The sequence below is a fragment of the Adiantum capillus-veneris genome, chromosome 20 (assembly GCF_014529385.1).
Source record: "Adiantum capillus-veneris isolate H3 chromosome 20, ASM1452938v2, whole genome shotgun sequence".
Taxonomy (NCBI): domain Eukaryota; kingdom Viridiplantae; phylum Streptophyta; class Polypodiopsida; order Polypodiales; family Pteridaceae; genus Adiantum; species Adiantum capillus-veneris.
Window position 1 is genome coordinate 11,250,735 of NC_140950.1, and position 13,071 is coordinate 11,263,805.

At 44.5% G+C, this 13,071-nt stretch overlaps 1 protein-coding gene across 6 annotated transcripts in view; it reads right to left on the reverse strand.

Moving 5' to 3' along the window:
- Positions 1–11,995, reverse strand: part of LOC147432087 (enolase (DUF1399)) — a 60,599-nt gene extending 48,604 nt beyond the window's left edge. Inside the window, exon 1 of one of the 6 annotated variants that reach the window (XM_086492097.1) lies at positions 11,046–11,995. In XM_086492097.1, coding sequence (XP_086348223.1) covers positions 11,046–11,236 — 191 coding nt within the window. In that variant the 5' untranslated portion in view covers positions 11,237–11,995. The remainder of the gene's footprint in view (positions 1–11,045) is intronic. The other 5 variants (XM_086492099.1, XM_086492100.1, XM_086492103.1 and 2 more) reach the window with 5 other exon arrangements.
- Between the last annotated feature and the right edge of the window lie 1,076 nt (positions 11,996–13,071).

Here is a 13,071-nt window from a genome sequence, read left to right on the forward strand (position 1 = left end):
CACGTTTGTGAGAGCAGATCTCTGACCTATGCGGAGAGATGGAGATTTGCTATAGAGAACGATGGAGTAAGTGAGATATGGTAGAGAGAGAGAGAGAGAGAGAGAGAGAGAGAGAGAGAGAGAGAGAGAGAGAGAGAGAGAGAGAGAAATGAAATGAAATGAAATGTTATATTAATGTCTTCAAAAGTCCAGAATGACCTATGAGACCAAACTGATACAAAAGTGGTGAATCTGTTACAATGTCTGGGTACCTTAGTACTAAAGTACTAAGTGTGAAAAGTGTGAAAGTGTGAAAATAAATGTGAAAAACTAAATACAAAGTATTAAATAAACTTCTTAGGAGCAGTCTGGGTGTCTGGCTAGAATGCTTCTAATCCTTTGTTGTAGTCTCCTCCGGTGAAGTGTGCTTCTGCATCTCGGTCGTGGTCGTCTCGATTTCCTAAGCTCAATCGCCCTGTCAATGAGGGTGCCTTTGGTATGAATGTGGGTACTCCTTTGTGCTGGCTGCTGGCCTCTTGCTTCTCCTTCCACTCCTGCTTCTCTCGATCCGAAGAAATCTGTGATCTGCCTCTGAGGCTGTGGTGCTTTGTCTTCTCATTAGATTATCCCTGTGCCGATGTAGTTCCAGTAGGTACAAGCCTAAGCATCTTTGTTCTTGGTATTGCATGACTCTATCAAGAGGTCCAAAGCCTTCTTTAAATAGGCAATGGAAGCGCCCACATATCTCATAGTATACGGTGCAGTGGCATATGTAGTGTAATTCTGTCTCCGGCTCCATTCCGCATAGCTTGCAAATTCTGCTCTCAGGTGGGATTCCCCTAAATCTGCCAAATTCAATTTCCAACTGGTGTGAGGATGTACGAATCTGACCAATACCACATCTCAAACCATGAGGCAGGTGGGTATCCATGTAGCTCGGGCGAATCACAAATCCATCTTCAGATAGCTGTAGGAAGTTTTCTTTGTAGTCGGCCATCTTCGTGCCCAATTCTTGTGTAGGGTCTACCCATGTCCTCTTAGTATCCAACTGTATAAGATCCTGACGATTGATTTTATTAATCTCCGTTCGTGTAATTGCCAGTGATGGAGCCTCAAGAGAGTATTGGAAGGGGGGTAATCTTTCCATACTGAACCCATGTCTCTGAAACGACGAGGACAGTTGCGCATACCAGCATAATGTATCCCCTTTCATCGCTAATTGTCGAGAGGATTCGAGGGCCAGTCTAGTATATCGGCAATTATTTGTATCCCACAAACCATGTATAAAGGACACTGATATGGTAGGAGCTTCAATTTCTATCAGAGGGCAGCTAGTTCCACTCGGGTAATCGCGTGTGGTACGGAGGCCTTGGCTCTAATCATTCGGGAAATCATAGATACCAAAGGTCTCTCCATTGACTTCCAATTATCCTGATCCTCAGACGGTCCCCAAATCTGGACCCCATAAAGCATAGCCAAAGCCACCACAATATCAAAGAGCCAAAGTTTTGTTTGTGGTTCCTGAAACTGCACTTGTGAACACATCCTCTCCAACCCTCCCAAGGCCGCAGAGGCTCTGGACAATCTAGCATCCGCTGCTTTCTTAAGAGTAAACTTCGGTCCTGCAAATACCACACCAAGCAATGTGTATGCATCTGTGTACTCTACTGTATCCTGGCCATATGCAAATGTAGGTGCCGATCTCCTAACCCACTGCGGCGTGGTGTTAAAACACCATAACTTTGGTTTTACCCAAGTTTACCGACAATCCACTATCCTCCGCGAATTTATGTAATGCATCTAGCTGCCTCTGCATTCCATCTGGTGATTCTGCTATCAATACAATATCATCTGCATACAACAACAAAGGGATCCATGACCCTGCAAGCTAAGCACCTCTGTCACCCTCTCTATCAATGTAATTTGATACCTCATCTATGTACATACCAAATAAAGTAGGGGACAGTGGGCATCCCTGCTTTACTCCAACGGTGGAATGAACAATGTCGGAATCCCCTTCTGGAGTACGTACATAACCAGTTACTGACCTGTATAAGGCCATGATCCCCCAAATAATCTCTTTGGGGACCCCTAACTCTTGCATCCTGCGCATCAATCTGGCCCTTGGTACTGTATCAAAAGCTTTCCGGAAATCCACAAAGCAACAATACATCCTTCTCCCGCTTGCTCTTCCTTCCTCAATAATGGCTCTGAGCGTAAGAATATGATCTAGAGTGGAATAACCCCTCCTGAATCCAGCTTGTCCTGTTGCCCTTATGCCCTCATTCTCTGCCCATCTACTCAATTTTTGTTCAAGAATGGATGCGTACAGTCGGGTCAATGTGTGACCTACCATAACGGTACGATAGTTCCCAGGTATCATAGGATCCCCTGACTTGAAAATAGGTACGATAGTAGATAATTTCCAAGATTCAAGTAATCCTTCACACATGACCCGATTAAACAGACGAGCAAGGACTTTTGAAAGTAGATCCCTGGCATGGATCAGATGTTCTGCTACAAACCATCATGATCATATGCTCTTCTTGTCTTCATCTTATCAATGGCTTTTTCCACCATTTCCGTAGTAAAGAAAGTACTAGTAGCAAGGCATGGCTCTAGCGGATCTGGTAATGGAGGCTGTCCAGATACCATATATAATGATGTTACATATTGACCCCAAATCTCAGAAGAAGTAATCATCGGAGGCGATGAGTGCTCGTGAAATAAGCGCCAGGCCTCATGCGAGTCCTGACTCAAGAAGAGCTGATATAAATCCTTCTCCAGTTTGGCTAAAAATGCCCTTTTCTTGCGACGTACTATACGCCGAAGAGCAATCCGAGACTGCTTATATGTGATGATCCCAAGTGTAGGCTCTTTCTGGACCTGTGTTCTTGTCTCTCTGCATTCCTCGTCATACCAACTGTTTTGAGGCATGTTCCCAGATCCTCTCTTCTGATCAAGTTGAGTATGTGGGTATGCCTCTTATGCTGCTCCATGTAGTATCTTTGTTAACTGAGAAGTAATCTCCTCTACAATATATACTGGCTCGGCTGCCCACATCCTATTATAGATCTTTGCCACATAGACTGAATCAGTCTCTGGCGTGAAAGTATATCTTGTGTGTGTCTTCTTCCTTTGTACTTGAGAGGCATTGTATTGGAAGGAGATTGATAAGGTCAAGAGAGCATGATCCACTGCCCAACCGGTCTGGGTCCCACCTTAAAGTCCTCTATACTAGAAATAAAGCTTGGTGAAGTCATGACATAATCCACTGTACTGGCCCCATGCCTGTGTGGGAAGCATGTGAATCCCCCAAATAAAGGGAAATTCTCTAGACCACTAAGTATGGCCAAACCATGTATAGTTGCCATCTCCATGAGATGTCTCCCATATTCAGTGTGTTCTTTATCCTGTGAGTTTCTAGTAAGCCCCCTCTGTGATAAATCCACTTCTCTGAGCATTTCCTCAGAAGTATCATAGAATACAGCTTGAGAGTTGGCGGTTCTGGCATTAAAGTCTCCTAAGAGAACGATATCTCCATCTCTAGAGAACTCCCATATGTCATTATTCAATATGGAGAAAGGGGACTGTCCTTTAGGTGAGGAGTAGACTGATGTACTTGGAGGGAAGTAGCATATAGCGATATATAGAAATCTACCTGTCTCGGCTCTCATTCTCACCCACATATACCTTGCTTGCTCATCTTTCCTGATAATCTGTAGTAGTGGTTTCAGCTCCTCTTTAAATAAGACTGCTACTCCCCCTGAACCCCCGCTACCCCGTAGAGATCTCGTGTGGTCGACCAGCTGTTTCCCATAAATAACCCTTCACATGTGGCATACGCTGTCCCAGTATCTAGTGTGTCTCTGAGTAGAAAACTATGTCTTTGTCTCTAAAGCTGTCTTCAAAGGCACCTACATCTAGCCTATATGATCCATTACAATTCCACGCTGCTATCCGGAGCATCGCCCCATAGGTCTCGCACCGCCATGCCGGGCACTTTTCCAGAACCACTACTTTCCCTCCTCTATAAAAGGCGATTTTCCCCTTTTCTCTTGCTGCCCTGATCTCTGGCATCAACTCTTGCATGTGTGCCACTTGTGCCAATGTAAGGTCATCTCCCACGAAAATACCGGTTTTCTTAAGAGTTGGCCTCTTCTTTAGAAATTCTTTCCTTATTTCTATATTCGGGAAGCGGAGAATAAGTACCCTATCCTTTACGTTTCCCTTCTCATCGATTCCTTTCTTGCCCAATCTCCATGCACTTGTGTGAGTAGGCTCTGTGATGCCCATGTGTTGTAGCAGTTCCTTCACTTCTTCATCTACATTCTCTTTGTCTTTGACTCCTGTGACCCGCACATGCAGAGTCCGATTCTTCCTTTTCTGCTCTTCCTCAATGGTCATATTAATAATGGTGGAGGTAGGTGTGGTTCGGGCATCTGGGCCTTCCCTTTCTTCGCATCCTCAATCCATTTCTCTGCTTCATCAACCTTTTCTTGTGTCTTAAAAAGACGTTCCGCCCATGAAGATGCCGTTTTCGATTTCTGTTCATCTCCTTCCCGTAGAGCTTTCTCTGATCCTTCATGTCCTCGAGCTCCTTCAGCACCGAAGGTTGGTCGTCTCCCTTCTCCTTAGTTGCAGATTTGCAAGCCGCAAGTTCTCCTTTTAGCTCCTAGCTCCTCGATTATTGCATCTTTTTCCCCCATGTGCTTTTCCATATTTGTTCTCCAGCCGCCACTTGCTGTGCTGCCTGTAGAGCTACTATCAGAACCCTAATCGGCTGCTGTACACCGCCTGCTGCACTGCTGACAGTCCGTACACTATTGCCCTACATACAGGGTTGTGGACACTATTGCCGTCCAGTGCTGCCTACAATCTTCGCAGCTGTTGTACCTTGCTGACGTGGTACCCTTCTGTGCTCTTCAGCCTTCAGTTCGCGCGCAGAGAGAGAGCCCTACTCGTGTAGGAGACCCGCTCGCGCGTAGGAGATGCTCGCGCGCGCGAGAGAGAGAGAGAGAGAGAGAGAGAGAGAGAGAGAGAGAGAGAGAGAGAGAGAGAGAGAGAGAGATGAAATGAAATAAAATGTTATATTAAACATCTTCAAAAGGCCAAAATGACCTGTGAGACCAAACCGATACAATGTTGATGGCTCTGTCAACTAATATACCACTTATACCTCTGGTATAAGTGGGCTCTGAAGTCTGTTGTTAAGCATGCTCATCTAGCTGTTGAGTCCTTGCGAAGTCTGCTGTGAAGCATGCTCATCTAGCTGTTGAGTCCCTGCTCTAAAGAAGTCCGTGATCTCCCTCCGTGAATGTCTCCCATTGCCTGATCTCCTCAAGAGACTCTCCCTGTGTCTACGTAGCTCTAGCAAAAACAACCCGAGGCATCTTTGATCCTGATATCTCATGACTCTAGCCAATGGTCCAAATCCCTGTTTGAATAGACAATGAAAGCGGCCTCGTATCTCATAATATACCGGACAATGACAAATGTGAAGTAACTCTGTCTCTGGCTCTATATGACACAACAAGTATATCCTAGCCTCTGTTGGTACTCTCCTAAATCTGCCAGTCTCAATCTCATTCTCTAGCTGATGCGGTGATGTGCACATCTGTCCAATAGCACATCGTATCCCATAGGATAAATGAGTGTCCATATAGGCCAATCTGATCACATATCCATCCTCTGTTAGTTGGAGAAGATGCTCTCTATGGAAAGCCGTCTTCGTGTCCAACTCCTGTATCAGCTATATCCATGTGCTCCTGGTATCTAGCTGAATCAGATCCTAACGTATGAGTGGAGTGATCTCTGTCCGTGTGAGAGAGAGAGAGGGTGCATCCAAGGAGTACTCGAACGGAGGCAGTCTATCCATGCTGAAGCCATGTGACTAAAACCATGATGTCATCTGCCCATACCAGCATGTTGCGTCCCCCTGTGGCGCTAGTTGTCGGCATGACTCAAGGACTAGTCAAGCATATATCTCTGGGAAAGTCCCATAAATTATGCATGAAGAAAACTGATCTAGTAAGGGCCTTGACCACGAGAGAGGGGGCAGCTAGCCCAGCTCAAATAATCTCATGTGGCATTGAGGCCTTAGCCCGAATCATCCGAGAGATCATAGAGACTTGAGGCCTCTGCATACATCTCCATCCATCAATGCTTCCAAATTTGCCATGGTGGTCCACCGAGGGTCCCCAAACTGGACCCCGTAAAGCATAGTTGAAGCCACTAGAGTGTCAAAAAGCCACAGCTTTGTTCGAGGTTCTTGAAACCGAACCTGCAAACACTGCTCCAATCCTCCCAAGGCTGCATAAGCTCTCGTCAATCTAGTCTCTGTTGCTCTTCTCAATGAAAACACAGGTCCACTGAAGACTACCCCAAGATAGGTGTATGCAGGTATACTCCACCATCTCCTGGCCATATGTAAATGTGGGTGCTGTCTCCTGACCCATTGTGGTGTGTTAAACATCATAACCTTGGTTTTCCCTAGGTTAACAGACAATCCACTATTGTGGGCAAATGTGTACAAAGCATCTAAATGACATTGCATCCCCTCCGGGGAGTCAGAAATCAACACAATATCATCAGCATATAATAATAGTGGGATCCATGTCCCTGCCAACTGTGCTCCTCCATCACCATCCCTCTCAATGTAGTCAGCAACCTCATCCACACACATGCCAAATAGTGTAGGAGATTGTGGGCAGCCCCGTTTCACCCCGATAGTGGAGTGAACCAAATCAAAAATTTCCTTTAGAGAGCGTACATGCCCCACTACTGACCTATATAGAGCCATATCCCCCAAATCAACTCTGTGGGTACCCCCATCTCTTGCAGTCTGTGCATCAATCTAGCTCTTGGTACTGGATCAAAGGCTTTGCGGAAATCCACAAAGCAACTAGAGCCGTCTCCCACGGGATCTCCCCTCCTCAACAATGGCTCTGAGTGTCAAAATATGATCAAGAGTAGAAAAACCTCTCCTGAAACCCGCCTGTCCTGCTCCCTGTACACCCTCTCTCTCTCTGCCCATCTACTCAATTGCTGCTCAAGGATGGGTGCGTACAACCGTGTCAATGTGTGTCTGATCACGATAGTGCGGTAGTTCCCAGGCTCCATAGGGTCCCTTGACTTGAAGATAGGTACAATAGTAAAAAAAACTCCCAAGTATCAGGTAGGCCCTCGCACATGGCACGGTTGAACATCAGTGCTAGAAGCTCCGCAAGGCTCAAACAGATCTCTGGCATGTATAAAATGCTCTGCTACAAGACCATCGTGATCATATGCTCTCATGGCCCTCATCCTGTCAATGGCTTTCTTTACCATCTCGACGGAAAAGAAAGCACATGTGTGTGGGCATGGCTCTGACGGATCCGAAAGAGGTGGCTACCTCGAGACTGTGTAGAGAGATGATGCATACTGATCCCCTACCAATCATCCCCAAAAGTGATGACTAGTGGGGGAGAATGCCCACGGAAGAGTCGCCATGCCTCGCCTCAATCCTGGCTCAAAAAGAATTGGAATAAATCCTGCTCTAGTCGAGCTAGAAACGCCCTCTTCTTCCATCGTACCAAACACCGAGAAGCAATCGGTGATTGCCTGTGAGAGATGACTCCTAGAAGTACCTCCCTTTGAAGTCAGGCTCTGGTCTCTTTGCACTCCTCATCATACCAGCTATTCAGGGGTATGCTCGCAGAACGTCGTCATTGCCGAGGCTCAATGAAGTACCTCCCTCTGAAGTCGGACTCTGGTCTCTCTGCACTCCTCATCATACTAGCTATTTAGGGGTATGCTCCCAGAACGTCGTCATTGCCGAGGCTCAGTGTGTGGGTATGCCTCTGCTACTGCATCCTGCAATGTCTATCAATATATACGTGAGCTCCTATAGGGGTCTCCCCGGATCCTCTGTGCATAAGCGTCTGAAGATACCATCTATGTAGACAGAATTAGTCTCTGAAGTAAAGGTGTATCGGGTATGCCTAGATGTCTGTGTCAATCGAGCTGTGTTGAACCAATCGGTCACAAGACACAACAAAAGAACAGAAAGGCAAGCTAGGTCCACCAAATAATTTGGTCAAGGGTACTTTTTGGCCCTTGATACAAAGTGGATAGAGGAAGAGAACCTCACAAATTCTCTTCGGAGAGAGTTGTACCTTGAAGCTTTTGGGATATTAGCAATGTCTATGCCAAAAGTTACTGATGAATCGGCAAGGTTGAATCTGGTGCGGTGCGGACTGCACAAGACAAGAGCCACTCCACTCCTTTGTCATAGATTGCCTAGATTGAATAAAGTCACTAATTTCTCTTTGAGATTTTAGGATACTAACGGACTAACAGTATTTGCGGAATGACTTTATGAACTATGTGCACTGAATTGGAAATTTTCCTTGATTGAGTGCTATTTCATGTGTATATTGTTAGAGACATGTAGAGAAAGATGAAATGTCTGCAGCATTTTGTCTGATTAATGATTTGAACTTAGTGCATCTCGACATCTGTTAGAGATCGGTGAAATTTGGATGTGATGCCTAAGTGAAGCAAAATCTAGTGTATCAATATCAAGTGTCTATCTAGATAAGATGACTCAATATTGGTGTGAGTGCATCAAGAGTTCTGGACGGATGAGATGGCTACACAGTGATCTAGGTGCATCAAGAGTTCTCGACTGAATTGGATGGCTAGATTGAATGATTGATACACCGTGTTCATAATGAACTAAATGTGTGATTTTGTGAACTACATAATATGTGGATGAACTGTCTTGCGGGGATGGTCATGGGTATGGCTTGCTTGATTGACATGTGAAATGAACAGAGATGAATCTAATAGTAACAAGATTTAGCAGACCAAGACATCCGTGAAAAGATCAATGTGGCCTTATTGTGATTGCTAAATGGTTACAATGACCAAGATTTGTCTTTGAGACCATCCACAAAAATATGATTGATGTCACAGGGAGAGGCACTACGTGCCAACGAAAAAGAACAGACCGAACAACTTTAAGCACTTCAAATAACATCGAAACTTGAGGTAGACACACGAGACGAGGAGTGGCGAAGTTCCACCCCAAGAGAGCACTGGCCCCAAACATTGGCGCCCCTTTCAGTATTTCTTTATATTGCTTGAACTCAGTACAACGCAGTACTCCAATTCATGCACCTTCATGCAGAAGCATGCCAAAGAATGAGCCCTTGGCTCATATTTAAAGGCCTTGGCCTATGAAAAGCAGGTACATGAAAAGCTTCAAACTCAAAAGCATCTAGCCCCAAAAGCACTAGCGCCAACAATTGCCAACGCGTTTTGCAAAAATCCGTACAGCTGCCACGTCAGCACAAAATGCGAAATTCCGTATTGTCCGCCACGTCAACAATTTAACGCAAAATCCGGGGCTTTCGTACAGCCTACGCCATGTCATCCACAATTTACGCTTTGTATGTATCTGTGTGTTGGTCCCGCTTTATTTAATCTCTTTAGGTCGCTTGGGCCCCATCGAAAAGGGTCCCGTTAGTGGTGGGAACTCTTCTTTAAAAATAGGCCACTCGTCAACACTTTGCAAGTCAATAAAACTTATTATGCTGCTTCTACTTCTTCTTCACTTAGGGTTTTAGGCCCCTCGGCCGGGATTTGCAAGTTGGCTCTGTTCTTCATAGCTTGACACGTCAGCAGTTTGTGACATCCCCCCTTCTTGAAAGAAGTAATCTTCCGCGATTACAACATGTCTGCAAAACAACTCAAGTTAGCTCAAAAATTTCCGAGGGCCAATCAGTTTTCTCAATCCAGATTGGAGCTCTTGATATCCTGGGTCGCTTCCCAGAAAAATCTCATCCACTAAGGAGTCTCATTCCAGATTGGAACTCTTGATATCCTGGGTCGTTGGTTTTTCAAAAAACTCTCATCCAATAAGGAGTATTCAGTGGTTGGCACATCACAATGCAACACAAATGCTCACATATGCATGTTGCAAGACATAGAAACATAAAGTCGGCTCCCCCCGCAAATAACCCCAAGTCCGGGCCATGAGCTATTCAACAACTCCCTCATCACTCCTCCCGCAAAAGGGACACAAACCAGCACTAGATTGAAGAGTCAAAGCATTAGTTTGATGATTCAATGGGCTTGGCACAAACCAACACTAGATGGAGTGATGTGTCAGATACATAAACCCTCTGGCACACCCATCACTAGCTCGATCCCAACTTGACGTTGCAAACCATTTGTATGTCTTTCTGCGTTTTTTTTAATCCCATAATTTCTTGACAACATAGGACAAATAGAATCCAGTTTCATAGACAGTGCACGGCTAGGTACTAGCTGATTGACATGGACAATATGGGCATGAAGGGTCGCAACAAGGAAACTACAATATCATCTGCTAAGAACGTCCACGGAGCTCCATTTATGATACAGTCGGTATGGTGTTCATACAAAGGAAACTGGCTCCATCCAACGTAAAAGATTGTATGTGAATGTCAATTAAGAAATTTCAACAATAAGCCGCTTGCCAGTCATAGAGCCCTTTAACCACCAGTTCATGCCAGGCAGAACAATACATGGAAAGACTCAAAGAGAACATCAGAAATCGTTGAATTATCAAAACGTCAAAATGTTGGCATTAGAAATATCTGTCTCAGGACAGAATGGGAAGATAGAGAACAATGACGAACTCCATAACTCCAAATTAAAATTTTTGTAGGCAATATCAATATGAAAAATAAATGCCTTGTGAACTGCCATGCCTAGGATGTTTGCTTCTGCGACCAAATTCTTTCAAAAAGGGTTGGTTTCTAATCACGGACCCAACGGCTTCAATCATATCCAACAAAAGTTCACCACATTTGTACCATGAAATCCTCCTTGAAAGTTGTCACTTTTGTAGAAATAAAAGACAAAGACGGCTAATTTGGACTTTGTAAGGTTCAATCAATTAGAATTCGTACAAAAATGTACAAGTATTATAGTTAGTCTAGATTTGCAACATCAACCTTTCAGCTCATTAGGCTACACAACCACGGATATCAAAGACCCCTAAAAAGATAGGGAACATGTACAAGCATTGAACATACCTTCTGATCGCTTGAATGGCCAAGGAGCCCCCATGAAGGTGTGGCAAACCAGAGATAGTCTTCAAGAAGCTGAGAAAATGTTTTGCAGTTGCCAACAGATCAATGCTGATGCTAACTTCTTGCACCATTGAAAGCTCTACAATCCCTTTGTCGCTCCTAGGTAGCTCCTCTTTATCAAGTGATATAGCCATTGTTTGAATAGCTTCTACTTCAACATAGCCAAAAATGAGAATGGTGCATGGAAAGGGTCTGGTTTGAGAACCTTAAGATTTTGACAGAGCTTGGGCATGTGGTACAATATACCTTCGGCTTGAGACTCTCTCTCTCTCTCTCTCTCTCTCTCTCTCTCTCTCTTCCTTTTACTCCTGCTGCAGCCGATAGAAGAACAACAATTCAGCAATGTTCAGCTTGTGTTCTGCCCGGGAAGTAATGTAGCATTGAAATTCAGCCTTTTACAAATTTTTAGAAGCCCTGAGGACGCAGAACAATTAAAGCATCAAGGAGACCAGAGTCCTCTGTTTTACTTGTACGCTTGTAAAACAGGGGTCCCCTGTTTTATAATAAGGCCGTGTGTCTCGCAACAAGCAGGTGCAGCTGCTGACTTGCATGATAGGCACTCTCGTCATTACTGCGCCTCAGACTTTTCTGCTTGAGAAATTTCTTCATCTCCCCAACTACTCTGTATAGAAAAGGCGCATGTTCCGGAGCGGAAGGCCCTCAAAAGGTCATCTCATCATGCACTCACATAAGACACCATCATCAACAGGACTTGCATCCCAGATTTTAAGGGAAAGGGAGACTTAAATAAGCCATGCTCATTACGCGCTCTCTCTCTCTCTCTCTCTCTCTCTCTCTCCCCAGTCCCCACCTGATGTACTGTGTGAACAATGGACGTGTTTGCAAGGTGGGTTGACAGAACAATCCGTGTTGTGCATGCAAAAGCGCTCTCTCTCTCTCTCTCTCTCTCTCTCTCTCGACGTGTAGCTTCATAAGACATGTCGAGTTTCAACAGTGTTAGTTACGAACAAGGGTCGATGGGCATGGGGCCCTTTGCAGTAACCTCCTTTGAAGTTTGATCACTTTCTAGTCTCGCTCTCTCTGAATTGAGCTCTCATTATTTCACAAGAAGATAAAAGAGCTGGAATCCTTTGTTCACGATATTTGAAAGTTGTGTGGGTGCCACACAGGTTCCAACTTCCAATCATGTTGATGTCGCTTTGGTGGCATCTTGGTAGGGCCACTCCTACACAAAATAGGATGGAGGAGCCACTCAAAGTAGGGGGAAGGGGTCATTTACATCAAGGGTGCCAAGTTCCATCACAAGGAGAGAGTCACCCTTGTGTCCCACTACTAAATACATCTCCTACCTTTTTTGAATTCGATGTGCTTGAAAGATACCTTTCAACCAAGAGTAGAAGACCTAACCTTTTTGTACATATCTAAGTAGTGTTTGGTTACTTAACTTTAATCTAAGCTAAATTGTCGCAACTGCATCAAATGTGAAGCATGCAGATGATAACCCATCGCATAAGGTTGGTCATGGGGGTGTGTTATTCACTATAATAAAACTATATTGCTTGATTCATGGTATATATCGAGTTGCAAGAGTCTTTTTGTTGTTGTCTATTTGCCAATGCATTGTTGTCTTCACATATGTATATTTAGATGGTGATATATGTGCAAACATTGATAGAGGTCTTGCTCTAGCATACTAATATAATGAGAATACCTTTGTGAATGACTCGTATAGTAGAGCTTTTGCCAAAAGGTATCCATGTTGTATGGTCAAGTGCAAAAAGATATGAATGTGTTGCAATCAAACATCCTTGCGTACTTACCTTAAGTTGTCCTTGACATTTGAACACTCCCCTCTAATTGAGGGCAATCTTGCCTGCTTTCTAAGAATTGCTTAAAAGTCTTGGAAGCTTCTATGCATGAATGGGCATTTGCCATGCATGAAACATCAAAACCTACATTAGTCAAATGCCACCAAGATTGCATATAAAATATTTGCAATGCATGCCAT